The sequence below is a fragment of the Malaclemys terrapin genome, chromosome 1, assembly GCF_027887155.1.
Source record: "Malaclemys terrapin pileata isolate rMalTer1 chromosome 1, rMalTer1.hap1, whole genome shotgun sequence".
Lineage (NCBI taxonomy): Eukaryota > Metazoa > Chordata > Testudines > Emydidae > Malaclemys > Malaclemys terrapin.
This window is the reverse complement of record NC_071505.1, coordinates 73,673,658-73,686,702: the sequence shown is the minus strand read 5'-3', so window position 1 is coordinate 73,686,702 and position 13,045 is coordinate 73,673,658. Positions and strand designations below refer to the sequence as shown.

The window sequence follows — 13,045 nt, the reverse complement described above, 5'->3', positions numbered from 1 at the left end:
TACTATGTGTATGTACAGAACATAGCGTAGTGGAGTCCTGACTTTGGTTGGGGCCTCTGTAATACAAATAATGATAACTAATATTTACTCTGAACAGTTTCTATCAAACAGAACACACTGAATCTATAGAAGCATGGCCTTCAGTTTTACTAAGGAATAACCTATTTTATTCCATTGTATCTAGTGAATGATTCCCTTTTTAAGAATGTCTTGACCTTTCATTTGTGTGTGTGTGTTTGCACACGTCTGCACATGCATATATAATTACACCCACACATTTTTTCTCATCACAAACACATGTACAAATCAAAGTTCTCAGTTCCATAGCTTAACAGACCCCAGTAAGCAAAAACCAATTTGTGCCTACAAGTCATTTGTAGACCTACCTGTATGTCTACACTGCAATGTAAGCCAACCCCCTCCCCCACACACACACTGTACACAATTTTGTCTGACGCAGGCCAGCAAGTCTTATGGGTTGGACCCATGACCTGGCAAGGGCAGGAGGTTCCAAGCCTGAGTCACACTGGGACTTGGGACCAAAGTCCATCATTTTGCTGTGTGGAAGTAGCTCGGGCCTGGGTCCCCCATGCTCAGGTCTGGAGAGCCTGCCAATGCTATCCCATGATCCCCTGGACCAGTGTTCCTTGTCCTTCCTATCTCAAGACTAGACAATAGACTCCCAGTGAATGGAAGCAATCTCACCCCCCAGTTCAGTACAACTTCTTGATGTTTAACCCTTCCATTTTATTCTGACCATTGAGCTGCAAATAGAATGAGCCTACTCATGAATTTGCAATGGCCACAACAAGAAGTCCCTGGCCAAGTACACTGCTATCTGGGTCACAGGCTCACAAGCAGATTTTGGTAAATCTCTGGTGCAAAGAAAGCAAAACATTTGACTTCAATAAAAATGCCAGGTGTGACCATGGAAATACTAGGAAATAGCAAAGAAGCTGGCAGCGTTGGGGATTCAACAGTCTGGTGACCAGTTTAGAGAGAAGATCATGCGGGTCAAGAGCAACTGTTGTAAAGCCAGGGATGAGAATTGCACCTCTGGGAACTTAGCATCATCCTGCCTCTTTTATGAAGAGTTTCACTGGGTGCTGGGTATTGTGTCGAGGACTGAGCCACCAGTGGTTCATGACAGCCTGGTCAGCCATGATGTCAACCTGCTGACTCCTGAATCTAGTATCAGACTGGAGAGGATCCAGCAGGCACCAGATCAAGCTAGTGAAGGAACTCTGGTGCTCACACCAGTCCTCGAGGAGGCTTTGCTGCCGGAGTACATCCTGGGTCCATACTCTGAGGAGCTGTAAATGACTCCCTTGAGGAGCAGCAGAACTTGGTGTTTGGCTTCATGTTTGTTGTTAATATATGAATTGGAGGGATTTCTGGTTTATGAACCAATGCAATTTTTATTATAAGCCACGGGTAGCAGCATGTATCTGCTAATGGTGGAATTCATGCCAGCACCTTGGCATCTCCCCCTCACCTGCACCAAACCATGTGAAATTCAAAATGGATCCTGGGAAGCACAACCAACAGTTAAATATTTAAATTTAAATTTTTACTTGATATTTGCTCATTCTTACATAGATGTGCTGGGATATTGAAAGTAAGAACCGTATATTGCTTTCCCTTTAATACACTGCTCCATACACATTGGCCATGCCACAGCGTAATGAGCAACCCAGAAACAATAAACTGTACAGGGAAGAACGAAATGTAATCCATGCATGAGTAAATCCATGTCCAAAATGTGGCTGGGGGTTGAATTCAGTTCAGAAATGTTCCTGGTGAGGGAGAGTGGCTGTATAGTTCTTTGGGAATCTGTATTATCATGTGTGTTTGCATGTAGTCCATAGATAGATGTAGTCAGACCAGGCAGTATTGGAAACTGTAGGGAGGCAGTAATCTGTGTGGACACCAACACAGTGCTCTGTTGATTCCACAATGAATTTTGACCCACTCCTAGGTTCTGATAGCTGCTAAATTTTCCCCATAGTAGAAACGCCAGATAGGTAGGCACATTTTGGGGAAGAGGGGTATTTTTCAGGCCCACCTCTGTAGCCCACTCCTCTCAGATGTGTTGCTCAGTTACCAAGTAAATTGTAACTTATCATTGTTTGTGCTCTCTTTTCACTCTGATTAATTTAGTTGTGTCCACAGAGCTGCTGTGATCTGAAGCTTTCCTCTTACAGTATATTGAAGCACAGTTTTAGAAAGTATTTTTTGGCCTTGAGATTTCACAAAGCACATTTCTCTGGAGAGGCACTAAAACTTTGTTGAAGTACTGAGACAATAGTGCCTCTCTCGCTAATGGTACAGGCTCCTGCTACACCCACACCATGTCCTGATCCCCTCCACTGTACCATGTACTGCAGATCAGGAACAATTTGGACAGTTCCACTGTTGGGCGGCCCATGCATCCAGGACTTGCAAGTAGCTGGACCGGGCAAAGGTAGCCCTTTGGCCTCCACCCCTGTGCAGCAGCATCAAGTGCGTGCTATATATGCAAAAAGGGGAAAGGAGAACAATGGGTCAAGGGAGAGACAAAAGGAGGCGATTTATCTGTTGGTACTGGTTTCACTGCTGATACTGCTAAATGTGTGTGTTTTGCACTTTGTTTTATTACTGGTTTTGTTGAAAGTTTATTGCTGGTGTTTTGATGTTCTAATGGCAGCTGGCTTGCCTAGCAATGCTTTAATATTGTGTTTTGTAATATAGCCTTGTTCACAAATTAAAGGCTTTTATTTTATATGAATCTTTATTAAGAACGTTTTTATTTTTTATTAAGGAAGTAATAAACTGCATCACATCATATTATGTGTATTTTGAATAATAAAGATAAACACACAGCTAGGAAGTTTTTTTCCCAAACATAAATTTCTCAGTATATCTGTTTACATCAATCCATAATGAAAATCCACAGTTCAGAGTGCACCGCCCCCACCCCCATTTCATATGTAGTCATCTCATCCATAATTAAAAATCATGGCAATCTCCCCCGCTTCATAAGCAGTCATATCATCCGTCATCCATAATTAAGCCCCCCCCCATTCATTGTGTAAAGTGACATTATCTCATTTAGTGTTAACATTGCTGTACAAACACATTCATAAACATACTATTCTCCCTCTTCCATTGGGCTATGCAAGTCCCTAATGTGAGAGCACAGAGCATCCCTGATTTTTGTTGTCTGGGCACATCCTGTACCAGCTGTGACAGGTGCACTTTCTGGCTGAGTGTACCTGTTCAGCAATCTATTACTGTCATTCAGGGTCAAATGGCTCACCTTTGGGGTCTCAAAGATTGTGAAGAGCACAGCAAGCCACCATAATGCGGACAGTATTTATGACACTGAAATCCAAATGTGTCTGTATCAGCACCCGTGGGATTTCAATCTGCCAAACACATATTCAACCACCATGCTACACCTACTGAGAGTTTAATTAAAATGTCTTCTGCCAGGGCCTCTGAGATCAGGTTACGGTTTCATAAGCCAAGACCAAAGGAGGTGTGTGTGTAGGGATGGGGGGGTCCCCTAGAATAATAGTGAGGACAATAATTCCATTTATGACAATGTCGTTTGGTGGGAATAGTGTCCTGGCTGACGGTGAAGATAGACCCTGGATCAGCAGAAAATCCTGGCATCTTGAATTTTTTCAGCATAGCCCACATTGGCATCCATAAATCAGCTTCTGTAATCCAGGGACTGCGTTACAGTGGAGTAATATCGTTTGTAGTTTATGCACTCGTGCTTCTTGAGGAGGGCAAACGAGGGCATGTGAGACCCATCAATGGTCCCAATGCAGTTTAGAAACACCAGTCTCTCAAAACAAGCAGTTACTTCAGGGCTATTGTTTATGCCCACCTACCTTTAGGTAAATCACATTCCTGATTGCCTCAGAAACCTCCACCCCTTTACTCACAGTTGACTTTCCAACACTAAACTGCTTAACAATGGCTCTTGGGTAGCGAACTTTTAGATGGTTATAGCAACTCACTTCTAGACCTGCAAGGCTGCCCTTTTGCATGTGTCATGATACTGGAGGGTTGGGGCAAGCTACTCACAAAGCTTCAGAAATGTGGCTTTCTTCATTTGAAAGTCTGGAGCCACTGCTGCTCATCCCAGGTCCTCATGATGATGGGATCCCACCAGTCTATGATTGTAGCCCTGTTCCAAAGGCTCAGGTCTATGAAGGGTGCATCAGTAGCTACACCAAGAGCCATGAGCAGCATCAACCAGTTCAAGTCTGCCATGTCTGTTTTATCATCCTCCTCCTCTGTCAGGTACCTTTGGGAGGTCAGAAAAACTGCCAAAATGTCCACCAATGTCTCATGTATGATCTACCTGTTTCCTGAAACGAGAGTGAAAGTCCAAGCAAGGCAAGTTCTTCAAATGGTTACTTCTCCTTGTTGCTGGCTCCAGCTGCTGAGAGTGTGCAGACCCAAAACCCAGGATGTGTTGGCAGGCTGCAACAACTTCCTGAAATGGGGGGTTGGCAAGCAAGTTTTCCCATATTGTACCACAAACAACAGGCTAGATTGGCAACAGCTGGGGAAGGCACTAGGAAGCCTGGCTTGACTCGGGTTTACATTGTAATATAGACACACCCTAAGAGGCAGTCAGCCAAACATCAACATGTGTGTGGGGACTGCAAAGCAAGGACTTGTTTCCATACCTGTGCGTGTATCTATTTGCCTTTTCTGTTAACCCAAATGTCTCCTGTTGAAGATTGATTCCTTCATGAGTTTGAGTCAGTTTCAGTTAGTGGTGTGACTATTCTGGTTTCATCATTTCTTCAACGTAGGAGGGGTCATGTTCCAAAAATGAGTATAATGGAAATATCACTTCCTTTTGTGTGAGTCCTGGGATAAGGTTAAAATGGGAATATTGTGGTATATAGAGGCCATGCCACTGCACTTCAGATTTTGAATGAGCAGAAGCAGTGAAAATCACTTTCTGAACCAGGCCACCTGTAACAGAGTTCTTGAAATGTTATGCTATGGCTGTTGTTGGAGGAAAAAAAACAAACATTTGGCCTCCACTGAAGTGTTTACAAAGTATCTGCCATCTGGGACAGTTCCAGAAGGTAGACAGTTGGTCTGTCTCTTTTGGGATGTTGAGTGTTTCTTGCTCTGAAGAGTTTTCTGTTAGTTTATCGACTATGAACTGGATTAGCAGTCTCTGGGATCTGTGATTCATGACAAATGTGGGTGAAACAGCAAACATGAGACTTTCTGTTTGGGTTTTGACCAGATTCACTTACTGATTGGTGGTCCTTGGGGAGCTTTGGAGTATGAGCTATGATTTAGTACCTATATCTCTCTTGGTTACCAAAACCCTTATCAGGAAACATCAGGTCTCTATTTGGTGGAGATTTCATCAAGATTCCATCATCATTTTAACAACAGATTGGTAGGCTCTGAGTTCCTGAGTCCTCAGATTTCTTTGACTCTTTTCAGTGTAGATTTATTAAAGATTCTACACTGGTTTCATTGATCTACTAGCCTATTAAGTGTCTATATTGATTCTTTTAGAACTGTCAGCAGACTTTGATGCCACTGACCGTGAAAACTGCCTTTTTTGTGGATAGAGATTGGTGCAGTTGAATTTGAATGAGTCTATACCTTCCTTTAGGACAAGACCTTGAATTAGTTACTGTATGACTCCTTATATAGTAAGTAGGACCAGAGGCTTCTATTCTGTCACCACTCCTTCAGTAGAGTGATGGTAAAATGGGCTGGGTTGTAGAGCCACACATATGTGATGATATTACTCTGTGTTTCATCTGATTTAAATAGTTTGGTTGCTCAACTTTCCTAGTATCAAACAGGTATAAGGGCTGTGATGAAAACACAGATAAAAGTCTAGTGGAAAAAAACAGAGGAAATTGTGGAAGTGATAGCTACCAACTCAGGGAACAATCCTGCTGATTGTTTCTGTAGTTTGCAACCTAAGGGACCGGATGGCTCTTCAGCTGCTTCTGGTAGTCCAGATTGCAGCATTAGCCGGGGACATTTATTTACACCAGCGCTTATATAGCAGGTCTGAAAGCACTCTTATCTGATATGCTAAGCGCATTCATCCATGCAATTTGTTACCTCAGACCAGTTGTGTGCACTGCACTCTGCTATACTTGGGACAACACCTAGAAGACCCCTTAGAAACTTCAGAAAGTGTAGAATATGGCCATCTGTTTAATTGTAGGGTTTTTCACAAATGAAAATTCTTTCACTTGTGCTGTAAAGTCTGCCCTAACTTACAATTAATGTCTACTTTCAAGTCACGTTGCGGTTTTGATATATAAACAGCTTTATAGTTTGGATCCTGGGTAACTTAGTGTGGATGTGGTTCACAGTTAATGTTAGCAATCTGACAGTCCCAATATTTGTATGCATTGAGGCTTCATCTCTGAAATCACTTCTCCAAATTGAACCTGTTGTCCTTTTTTGGCATGTTGGAATGCCTATTAATTTATTGCTTTCTCTGAGGAGGTGAGTCAAAGTGTAATAGATTTCAATTGTAACAGAAAGTGTTGTGAATATTAACTATAATTGGTACTACTAAGTACTTGCTATAATATTAAATATGTGGATAAAAGGTTTTATCAGCATGAGTTTGGTATGACTGTATTACTTATTAAAACCCTGCATAACACATTGATAGAATTTCAAATGATAGCCAGAAAAATCTTTATGCCACATCAATATACATTGTATAGATCCCACTTATTTTACAAAAAAATTTGGAAATATTTTAGAGTTTTAAAATATGTATTGGATTTTGTTTTTCATTTCTCTCCTCCTAAAACTTGGCAATTTAATTACCATGAGACCAACTGCCCAGGAAATTACCAGGGATAGAAGCAAGTGCCTTATAGCATTGAAAAATCAGTGATCACTTATTTTCAATTATGTAAAGTTTTCCATGCCATCCCTGAAGGGTCCCAAGATATTAAATCTTAAATCTGCCACAGGTTAGACTTGACTATACTTATCCCACACAATGTTCTTTGGGGTATAAAATCCACATTTTGGAAGGGGAAAAACAAGGGGGAAAAATCTCAAAGGCTCTTTAAAACAAATGTGTCTGAAGCTCATCAGAGGTTAGAACTATCAGAATTCTACATCCCAGAGGTGATAGCTTAGTGGCCAAAGGGCAGATGCAGCAGTCAAAAGTGTATTTTCACAAGATATCACCATCACGTTTTTCACAAGATATCACCATCACGTATATAGAGTGTATAGAAAACCGAATAAATACATACATACACAATATAGAGAGAGAGAATCTCTCAGTTTCAGTATTTTCAATAATTGTATGTTTCTTTATTTTAGATATTTATGTGTAAACACTGACGCTCATTTTTTAAATAGGAATTGGACTAATTTTTTAAGCAAGATCTGAAAGTGGTGATATTATGTAAAGTATTCATTCATTGTTTAAATTGTATGTTTCCTTGTTTTGAGATACTGCTATTTAAAGCCTATACCATGCTGATATTATATAGGCTGTGTTTTTCTTTTAAAATTCCAGAATAGTGGTTTTGTTAAAGAACCACCTACACATTACCTGTGAATTGATTGTGAACTTGTTATGCACAGAAACATGCTTGTTGAATGTAGCTAATCTATATCTAGAGACATTCTGTAAATTTCTAAACAAAAACCAACCAAAAAACGAAAAGAAATTTGTCCAAAGCACTGTAAACATTTCTTGGAATAATGTGTCAATTTAGAAAGGAACAATAAATAATAAGAATCTGAAGAATGGAAATTTCATAGAAGTAAACAATGGTCCTTTCAGTGTGTGTGAATAGATTCTGTTTTTTTGGAGTTCCAAGATTTAAATGTTATTTCCACCAGTAGCATAATCCTTTTAAGAAATAAAAAAAAACTAAAAATCTTTTGAGTCTTTTTAAAGCATTACAAAGCACATTTGAAGTGCATTGATAATATTTTGATAATAGGTGAAGATGCATAAAAGCATAACCTGTGGATGTTATCAAAACAAATTGAAACCTGTGCATATGCCTGGTTACTACTTGACTAAATTATTGTAAAGCATGGATTCAATTCCTCATTCCATAAATAATAAAGTAGTTATGAAACTAATGTTGACACATAGTGCAGGTGTATCTTTCCTACTTTCTTCTTATGCTATAGATAAATACTGTAGCAAGAAAATATTAACTTTGTTGATACGAACACCAGCTTTACAAAGTGAGAGGTAAACACTGGCTTAATTAAGTTAGGTCAGTATTTACTTCAAGAGACAATGAATTCTGACCATAATAAATATGAAATGAGTATAATGTGTGTATTGTTACATATACTATCATATTTTTAATCAAAAACATTTGGAAATCTTTACTTTATGGCCATACTTTCTCGATGTATAATTGTTTCTTTTTAAATTAACATTCAGTACTGATGAAAACAGAAATTTTAAAACACAAGCTATTTGTTTCCTCTGATGTATGTATTAAGGTCTGAAGGAATGTCAGCCAGTCAGATTGCCATTCAGAGTTTCTCTTAAGAAAAATATTTTATGTATCAACTACTGCTGAAAAAGAAACATACCGTTATGAAAAATAGTCACAAAATGACCCTTAATTCTAAAGATATTCTTCATATATAGACTATGCATGAGATTTCAATGAGTTTTAACTATATAGGAAGTTAAAGACTCCATTATTAAGATCATTCAAGGCAACAGAAAGGGGTGAGATAGAATGCTAAATTTCTTAATGGTAAAATTAATTAATTTTTACCTCCGATTTGTCAGAAAAAATCTCTAAAGTCAGAGGATGTGTTTTAATCTGGGGGAGGATATCCTGTAGTCAGATATAACAGAGGTTGAATTCCTGCTTTAAGTGGAAAGCTCAACTTATACTTAACCATAGATCTGTGACTGGCACCTCCATAATTAACTTTTGACACTGCTTCAGACTTCTACATTCATTTCTATGGAGGTAAACAATAGGAACTTGCTGACTCATCACAAGACTGCTTTTAGCCAGCCATGATTTTCATACTGTATGTAACAATACTTTCGATTTTTTTGCAAGTTTGGGTTGAACCAAATGAACGTTGCATTAGGTCATCTTGTATGAATGAAAATTTAAAATATTAATCTGTTTAGCGTGGTATAATTTGAATATACTGTAACACTTCAAAAAATTCTATTCAATTGAGTGGACTCTCTGTTGCCCCCTTTTTCAGATGACGGTTGCTGCTGGTACGAGCATTGAGAATAACATTCAAAGGACCATATCCTGCCCTAATGTATGTTCCACATATCTTGGATTTTTGTGTAATTTCAATGCAAAACCTCATTATATGAATTTGATATTTTGCCATCCACAAGAATCTCATGTATCTCAGGGTCACCACATATTATACTACAAGTGGAGGTTTCAGCCGATCAAAATGATGAATTACTGTCATTTTTTCCTATATGATTTGACAGCTCAGCTAAATAAAGACTAGGTTGATATATTCACAGCTTCTTCCAAGTTTACCTTGCTTCTCTCCCATCTGAATGCTCCTGTCAGTTGAAATCAGCAAAATAGCAATAAGCAAAATGAGAAAAGTAAGATGAGGGCACATTTATTCTACTTTACATTGGTCTGTATTGGACTTTAAAGATATCTCATACTAAATTTGGAAGGAAACTTTATTTTTTCTGTATTGTGTGACTTAAAATGAAGGCGAGGGAGGAGGCACTAGTGATGGAAGGATAGAATAAGAAACCTATATTTTTGTTAAAAAGAAACTGTTGGTTCACTTGTAGTATAATAGCTAATTTATCTTTTGCAATAAGCCTGTTCCACAAGTGGGAACACAGTAGCCCAAAGCCTGTCCTCTGATACCCAGAACATTAGTGGGAATTCAGCCCATATTCTAAGGGCAGACTTTGGCTCTCTGTTCTACATTATGTATTGAATAACTTGTATCTTGAGCATTACTTTCTCTTGATAAAGATCCCATTTTTTTGTGGGGGAAGAGACTGTTGATCCTGAAATTCAAGACTTATTATTGCATAAAATGTAATCTAGGTAAGTATGATATAGTTAGACCATACTGCTAATTAAGTATCAAATGATTCTTATTACTATTTTTGATATTGTCAAGATGAAACCGCACAGGGGATACTGAGCCACCCCAATCTTTCAAAAAACAAACAAACAAACAGAAACCCCAAACCTAGTTTAACACAGAAGCTTTCTGTTTTTCAAGGAACATAGAAGTTTCCAGTTTTCTGTAATGGATGAAACTGATTGGTATCCTGCTTCTAGCTATTTGGGTCACCAGTATGTATTCCTGGGCATCTATTTCAATGGGCCAGAGAAAACACTGCTTGATTAGGAACTACTCTCTTGAATTCTAGTTACAGTTTTATGTGATGAGGCTAAAGACCATTTCGGTGTATGAAATATCCATGTAGAGTTTAGTCAGGAGGAGTGGGAGAAGATGCCATGGATGTACAATGCAAGATTGGTTTCCAAAATAGGTGATCCTCTCCCCATATCCAACTGGACTTTAGCTCCTTCAAGACAAGTTCAATCTGCTGATTTGCGGAGGTAATCACCTTCACATCATTCAGATGTCATCTATAGATAAACCTTGAATTGGAGGACTTGAACCACAGGCTTGGCAGTGTACAATAATGTTTCAAACTCATACACATTGGCTAGTACTATCACTTTAAAGAAGCATAGGAAGGGTAACTTAAACTTAAAAATAATCGATAAAGAGGTCTTTAAAACTAAGGAGGATTTAAAGTATACTTCTTCCAGAAAGGAGTCAAAGATACAGATCACCCTACCGCAACCTTCTACTCTTTCAGTGAAATCTTCCACCAATGAAAGCAATAGGAGTTCTTTTATTGTCTTCAGTGGGTTTAGAATAACATCCTTTGTCCACAAGAAAGGATGAGAGGCCTCAATGATAAGGCAAAATCACACTCACCCCAGCCCCCATTTTCTGTCTTCTCTGACAGCAAAATTTATTCCTCCAAAAAGAAACAAAAAGGAAGTTTATGAATCCCGCAGAAGACATTGAGGTTAAAACATAAGAATTGTACATACACAAATGTCTAAGGAATTGGAATATTCTCATAACTCAGTGAATAAGAAGAGTTTTAGTGACTATTTCCCAAAGGTGAAATAGAGGACAAAGTATTTCTTATCACAATAACACTAATAAATCTTACAACAGGGTTGGGAAAATCTGGGCTTTAACAATCCCGTCTGAAGTCTCTTCACAAGTTAGGAAGAATTCCCAAGCCTAGTCTCTAAGAAAGAGAGCTAGCACCCATTGTGGATTCTACCTTTACTGTAAACACTATAAAAAAGCCTTTCGTATTGAAAGTTAATGTTTAGAACAAAGATCCCATGGATAGAAAATAATCATACATGCACTCTCACAAGGTATAAAACTTCCAGCTCAAGTTCTTAATGTGATGATTCACTCATGCCTTTCCTCTGGACTCATTGTAAAGTGGCTTTAAGATCTAATTTTAGATTCTGACTATAGAAAGAAATACAGTAAATCCAAAATTCCTGTAGACTTAATTGCTCTGGCTGCTGACTTTCATTTTTTCACTGCTGATCCAGTTATAGATGCTCTTTATGGTCCTATTTAGAATGTTGCTTTAATGAGTAGGTGGAAATGCCCTGTGGTTCAAAGTCTGGTCAGATGATTTTGCATGTAACTTAAATTAAATGGCTCTTCTCTTCAAGGTGCCATAAGCTTTTTAAAGAGAACCTGGATGCTACCATAAAAGGGATTAATGCAAAGACAGTTGCTCTCTTTGACAGATACCTCAAAATAAAGGAAAAATTACCTAATGAAGGAACCCTATATAGGTTCTGTGGTATGACAAGATATACAAATCAAGTCTATTCCTGCATTTCTCCAGCTTGAAAGAACCAAGGCAGAGTAACCTCCACATCAGTCTAGAGAAAATTGTTTTTATTTCTAATGGTCTTTTCCCACTAAAATTACCTTTAGGGATCTGACACTCTTCCTGTGTCACAGAATAAATAAATAAATCACCAAAGACAAAAATATTATATTTATTATCTCAAATAGTTACTTCTTAGAATGTTGGAAGATTCCTTCTATCTAGACTTAGTAAAATAATATCTCATATCTCAAAAATTGATAAACACACAATAAATCTTTTAGCCCTTGGTCCTGCAAACACTTATACATTTGTGCAACTTCATGCACATGAACAGTCACACTGAACTCCAAAGGAATTCTCACTTGAGGAAAGTTACTAGGAACAAAGCTATCACATTATCAATCCAGTACCAGATACACGGTCATGTAAAGAAATATATTCTATATTTCATAGTTTACTGGAAATCAGGAAGGGGGTTTGTCCAGTTCTTGACCCCAGATAGCTAAAAATTCCTAGAATACAAAATAATCTCACTTCAGTTGACAATTAAGATGCATATCTGCTTATATTATACCTATTGTCTAGCTGAAAGCCATACTTTACTATGTTGTAGGAAACTGACATGGTCGTGATTCACATTACCTTTTGGTCTAGCCTAGCTCCATGATGTGTTATAAAAGTGATTCTCCGAGGGTCCACAGAAGTTTCCATCTAATTTCATATAAAGATAAGATAATAAAAGCTATTTCTTTCTGTAGCTGTTCAAGAAGTGAATCATGAAGTGAATCTAGTAGTTTTCACTTCAGCAACTATAGGTGTGTTAGTGAATTTAGAGCTCCCTAACTCCCTCCCTGTAGCTCTGCGATTAGGCAGTTAGTTTAACACAAAAAAACCCTTGTTTCCTAGTTAATAAAGGATAAACTGATCTTTATAATCTGATCTTTCCAAAACTAACATAAAACTTCATCCGATGTTTCTTCACTTAAATTATGATGATATGCCTATGGACAAAACTGCACACTCGTCCTCTGATACGTATCAGGGCTCAATAGCCTTACCACCTGGAACTTCTTGGGCCATAAGAGAGATTAAACATCATGCTAACCAATTCCTGCCATAATG

The 13,045-nt window shown here is 38.3% G+C and overlaps 1 protein-coding gene across 8 annotated transcripts in view; it reads left to right on the top strand.

The window, feature by feature from the left end:
- PPFIA2 (PTPRF interacting protein alpha 2) overlaps positions 1 to 13,045 on the top strand; it is a 642,959-nt gene that overhangs the window by 278,361 nt on the left and 351,553 nt on the right. For 5 of the 8 annotated variants that reach the window (XM_054027381.1, XM_054027368.1, XM_054027363.1 and 2 more), the window contains one exon: positions 9,235 to 9,297. The exons of the other annotated variants lie outside the window; for them this stretch is intronic. In XM_054027381.1, the coding sequence (XP_053883356.1) occupies positions 9,235 to 9,297 (63 nt within the window). The remainder of the gene's footprint in view (positions 1 to 9,234; positions 9,298 to 13,045) is intronic. 8 annotated transcript variants of the gene reach the window in all.